Source organism: Chaetura pelagica, unplaced genomic scaffold (assembly GCF_000747805.2).
Source record: "Chaetura pelagica isolate M959 unplaced genomic scaffold, ChaPel_1.0 scaffold215, whole genome shotgun sequence".
NCBI lineage: Eukaryota > Metazoa > Chordata > Aves > Apodiformes > Apodidae > Chaetura > Chaetura pelagica.
In genome coordinates, this window is record NW_009953206.1 from 322,711 (window position 1) to 328,710 (window position 6,000).

General features: G+C 42.6%; 1 protein-coding gene across 1 annotated transcript in view; it reads right to left on the reverse strand.

Annotated features, from left to right (window-relative positions):
• Window positions 1-5,994, reverse strand: part of SRGAP2 (SLIT-ROBO Rho GTPase activating protein 2) — a 94,111-nt gene extending 88,117 nt beyond the window's left edge. The window contains exon 1 of the mRNA XM_009997521.1: window positions 5,928-5,994. Coding sequence (XP_009995823.1) covers window positions 5,928-5,994 — 67 coding nt within the window. The remainder of the gene's footprint in view (window positions 1-5,927) is intronic.
• Between the last annotated feature and the right edge of the window lie 6 nt (window positions 5,995-6,000).

The window sequence follows — 6,000 nt, forward strand, 5'->3', positions numbered from 1 at the left end:
AAGCATGAAATCTGCAAAAGTCATACAGAAATGAACTACATAAAGTCCTAAGTAACGAATATCAACTGTGCATGGTATAGCAAAAGCTATTCAAAAGAACATGTGTTCCAACATACTTTCCATCTCAAAGGTTTAGATTTTTCACTCTCCATAAAGGCAGCTGAAAAAGTTGAGCAGGCAAATAGGTTCTTCCAAGTAAACTCCCAAACTGTGCAAATATTAGTAAATATTAAAAACAAAGTCAGCCTTTTAACTAACAGATAAAGACACCTTCCCTTATACCTTTCCCATGAAAGGAAATAATTTGGAGCTAAGGAAAAATGCACTGGGGCTCCCCGAGTTGGGAGTTAAGGGGAACTGGCCATCACCAGTGAACTTTTTATAGAAACCTACTGGAGTTACACTGGCAGTTCCTTTTGCTTTTGGAAGAAACTGCAACACTTCAGTGGCCTGAGGTCTTTTGGTCAGCTTTGGTCTCTAGCCTTCCAACACAGGATGAATCTGCAACAGAGGGATTTTGGAGATGGAAAGAAGGAAGACTCTGCATTCTTTCACCTCTTCCCATCCTCATTAATAATCCATTAGCAGGAGCTGTACTTTGGACAAAAAGAAATACAAACTACTGCTGTAACATCAAACCAGTCTCCCAACAGCCCCTTCCCCCTTTCTGGCAGCAGGCTGCTTCCTTGGCCCAATCCAGCTCCAAAACTCAAGGGATTAGCACTATCAAGAACTGCACAAAACCAGATGATCCTACAGCAACTCCATAGCCAGAGTTTGGAGCAAGTCATTGTTGCAAACAAATGGAATCACTTACACACACAGAGTAATGATTAACTGTAAAAACCCCTTAAAAGGTAGTTTTACATTTTGGATGTAAATGGTAAAGCCAACACACACAAACTCAAATCTCAAAATTCAAAACGATTCTGCTCCACCACATTAGGCTGTGTGACTGAGCAGTCTATTTACACAGTGTATTAAATTTCCCAAGAGGTGGCCAAGAGCTCAGCTGCAACCCTCCAAAGCACACATCCATGGTGCTGGGAGCTACAAACAGAGCAACAGTAGTGACCAGCCTAGTGACCTGAGCAGAAGACACACACAGAAGAGAAATCATCACACGCACGTGACACAGACAGGACTGAAAATCCCCTCGTGCTCGGGTTTAGCAACAAAATAAGAGTGATTTCAATGTGTTGATCTAAAAACCAAAAGAAAGTTCTACAAATAATTGCTTCTTAGACAAGCACTGTGCAGAATTAAGCAGACTTACAACAGCTGAGGACTCTGAGGTCTGCACAACCCCTAAAAGTTTACCAGGATTAAAAACCACTGAGCATCACTCAAGGTGCTCAGAAGATGTAGCACAGAAATTAGGTTTGTTTGCAGCAGTTCAGGCACTTTTAAACAGCATTTAAGGCAAAAAATCCAAATAAACTACCAGCTCTCCAGCCCAGAGAAGAAAAAGTGACTTATCTGAAATTTATCAACAATTTGAGGGAGATTTTAGACATTATAGCAGCCCGAGTCTGATGGCAACTGGGAGGTTTGCCTGAAGTTGTTCTTAGTAAGTATTTTCTCTTCATCCAAGACACCCTCAGCTGAATAACCATGCAGCCACCTCTGTGCTGTGCTCGCTCTGTCAACTCCCTCATCTCTTTTTCACCCTCCTAGCACTTCTTGGGCTGTGCTGCAGGATCTGCAAGAGATGCATTTTAACCTTTGTTGGAGACTACTCAAGGACAGAAGTGGTTTATGAACCCTCGCTGTGTAAAAAATGTCAGCGTTAAATTTCTGCAGCCCAAACCACGAAGCTATTTACTGAAGCTTTACACAAACTAATTAAATATAAGGCTCTCATGGGACATGAGAAAGAAAAGGAGAATTAAGAGATAAATCACTGGCTTTTCTTTCTTCAGCAAATGTACACTCCAATTTAATATGTTAAACCAAAAAACAGTCTGACAGGCCGTGCTTGGGCACCGATAGGCAGCATCCAAATCTTGCTTGGAACACACTGCACAGCATAAATTAATTATCTCTGCTTTACCACAACTTGCACAAAGGAATTGGGAGAGACAATCCAGACAAGGGGATGAGCTTCAGATATCAAAGGCTCCATATGGAGACCACAGAATCTCACTTTCCAGCTTCACAGAACTCTCAATCTTTGTAAGCACATGGTACAGAAACGTATCAAAGCAGCACTTCCCTCCCTGCTGACCCCGTGTCATCCTGTCAGGAGAACTCCTACTGCATGACATGCAGCCACTTCAGAGTTTCCTCAGAGAGAGAAGCACTCTCAAGAAGTCTTGCAAGAAGAGTCCACTAATACTGGCAACCTCTTCTTGCCAAGAGCAGGAAAGGTTGGATGCAGATGGCACAGCACAGACCTCGCTTGCATCAGCTAAAGGCTAGAGACTCAAGGTCAGTGCTGTTGGTGAGGAGAGCCACCCTGTCTGGACACCTCAGCAGGCTAATTCACTTCTGCAGAAGACAGTAAGTTTGTAGTTGGACCTCCAGATACTAGAAACCATGGGTCACCAGGCAATTCAGGCTAGAGGGAGCTCAGGTCATCCAGCCCCGTCTCTTGTCAGCTGTACCATCAGACCAAGTAACTCCAGGCTGTATCCAGCCTGGTTCCAGCAGCCTCCAAGGATGGATACACTGCACCAGCACCTACAGACTGCAAAGCTTGTCCTCAACCACACTGCAGAAGCAGTTAGGAAGAAGCACATCACTCCCTCCATGTTCCATGACCACACAGTAAATTTGATGTGCAAGGGGTGAATAGGCTTCATCTTCAGAAATGTTATCCTAAAGTTGAGCTCCTCTGCCATTAGCTGCATGCACAGACCATGGGAAGAGCTAACTCCAACCCCAGAGGCAAAGAACGAGCTGTTGGAAGAAGACAACAAATACCTGTAGCTCAGGACCATGAGAAAGCAAGAAGTTGAATCCTTCAACACCCTGTGGCCCCTACACATTTTACAAGAAAAACGACCAAGTTCTTTCAGCAACAGGAAACCAAAAACTTTGCATAACAATGATCTATTAGCCATAACCAAAGTAGTCTTTAAATAGTTCTTGATTAACAACTTAAGACTATTACATTTTTAAACGAAGCTGAATCATTCCATTAGTAATAATTTAAAGTACTTAAGTACGTGTTTGTGGATTAATGGTTTCCAATGAAGCCTCTAACCACGGTTTCCAAAGTACAGCCAGAATGGAAGGCAGAAGAAAACACTAAGTTTTTCAATGCCAGGAAAAAAAATAGGAGTTCTCATCTGAGGACCATATGATACCTTACAATTTATGTAGCACACCAACACCTGATTCATCTCACTCCTGCATTGGCATCACTTCCCAACACACAGGGAAAGATACTCAACCAGTTAACCCGTTAACACCAGTTCTACACTGTTCCAAGGGTTAATGACAGAATTTGAGCAGGACACCAAAATTTTTATGTAAGGACCACGGTATGTTCAATGACCAGGCAGCACCACACTTCTGGATTGGTCTTTAGCACCATCTCATCTTCCCACTGCAGCAGAGAGAACCAGGATGTCTTCGGAATTAGAGAGACCAAAGGTCTTGCTGCTCATGAGAACTTTCCTGTGGAGTCAAATCACCATCCAGATCAGAACCAAGGTATCTAGGAGATGTCCAGCAAATTTCATGGAATGTGAAGAGGCACATATAACTTCAAAGCCTCTCCCCAAACATGATAGCTAGAAGCAGAGGGACAGCAAACCCCTTTATCAAAGCAGCTCACGAAGGGCTAGAGCCAGAAGGGAAGCTCCTCCCTGTACTTTGAAAGAAAGGAGGTGATGAGGGAGAGGATAGTTACTGTATTGTCATATTTATTGAGTTTCTTGGCCCATCTACATCTCTGTCTTAAGGGAAAAGCAGGAGATGGGTTAGCACCTTCCATTAACCACTTCTGGAGTCCCCTGGGCAGGAAAAACTGAGCTGTGAGAGGGACACACACCCCACGACAGCCTCACAGCTGCTCTTACTGCTAATTCAGGAAGGACACCCCCATCTCCCAGCTCCTTGGGATCCATTTACACAGTTTCAATCTTCTTAGCCCCACATACTGAAGATACAAATATTTTATAAGGCAAAAAAGCAAAACCAATCCATATGCTCCTACAGCAATTCGCTTTGGGGACCACACTGACAGGCTAATTGACAGGTCTCTTCATAAGCACTTTAAGGAATGACCTGAGTTTTGGAAGGGTCTCTGCACACAGGGAAGAGACCTGTCAGTCTCCATCCAGGTCAGTCTTCCATCTTCTCCATTTTGTTGATCTCTATTTTTTTTTTGAAGAGGAAGAGAAGGGAAGGATTTATTTTCTAATGCATGAAAAAAATGACATGGGAAAAGATGTGCTTTACTAATTCTAAAGCCTTGTTTCTCATTTTTGTCTCCAATTCATAAATATTGTGACTACAAACTTGTATCTATCACACACCCTCTGATGGGGTAAAAAATGAAAGCACATATAAGCCTCTAATTTTACACTGACTTCAATTCCCATTTCCAAAGACAGCTAGAAAACAGGAATAGAAACTAAACTAGTAAAAAGGAAACATGCTCTTCTCCATTTCTAACCTTAAGAACATGAAAATTTAAAAAGAAATAATCAATATTAACTCCTACTCAGCTTTACATTTGCTCAGATAAGCCTTTTGAACTGAAATGTCAGAACTACTCCTAGGTGCAGAGCAGCAGGGTCAGTGTAGGACATGCATCTTGCAGGAAAACACGTTCCAATGCTTTGCAACCCATGAGCAGCCCCCCCAGTAGGAAAAATAACTAAGTACATAATTGCAAAACAATATTTTAATTGTCAGTTTTAATCTAGGTTTCCAACTCAGATTTAAATGACTTTTTTTTTTTTTTAAATCACACTGATCTAACTCCACCAACCCTGCCCAAAGGCCATCCTTCCTGCACGCCAGGAGCATACCAAGCAAGTTCTGACTGATGAGATAAATCACTACACATCTCATGACTTCCCAGCAGCAAACACATCAGCTCATATACAAGCCATAATTATTTCTTAAATAAATGTTGCCTTGAAAACTTTGCGAAAATGAGCAGCTAAGCAGACATTTCACCATCCTTTTTTGTTGTGTTGGGTTTTTTTTTTAACCTAGGGCACATGATGGCCTGAATCACAGCCAAGTGGATTCTGCAGAAGACTTACATGATCACTGCAAATATGCCTCTGAGTCTTTACTGCCTTCCTTATGATGATGGGAATAACACTGCTGCTTTCCTTTTATCCATTTATATATGTATGCATATATATGTGTGTGCATACACACCCACACCCCCCCTGCAACCTGAAGGTGTTACACTCAGTAAGAAACAACAGGCAGCAACATTATGGACTCACCACGAGCAAAATCCTGAAAAATGGAACTTTCTAGCACAACCAGCTTCACAGGGACCCTCAGCACAGCCCCTGTTACCACCAGTGGAAATATGCTCTTCTGACACTGCACAGATTTTTTTAAACGATTCCCACGACAGGAGAAGGATTAAAAAGCAATTAACTGGGCTCTCATATTTCAAACGCAAAGCCGTTATTTCAGACCAGCAGGCAGAAGAACATGGAGCTCTCAGGACTCAAAAGGTTTGTTACATTCCCTTCAAAAAAGCCCCTTCCCGTGACACCTTCAAACAGCAACACCCCAGCAGGAACCTACCCCACAGGGAGGAGAAAAAGCACCGCAAACCCGACCCAGCATTGTGTGATGAAAAGCCCTGCAAATTCCAAGCAATCTGCAAACGATTTTCCCCCCCCCCAACTTCCCCACCCAAACATCCACTGCAAACTCCTACAATTGCAAGTCGAGCGACAAAAAAAAACAACAAAAAGACCACAATAAAAAATCCTTCCTACCTTTCACTTGAGTGTCATATTCAGCGATGATCTCCTTATCCTTTTTGAATTTTGCTGGCGACGTCATGTTTTC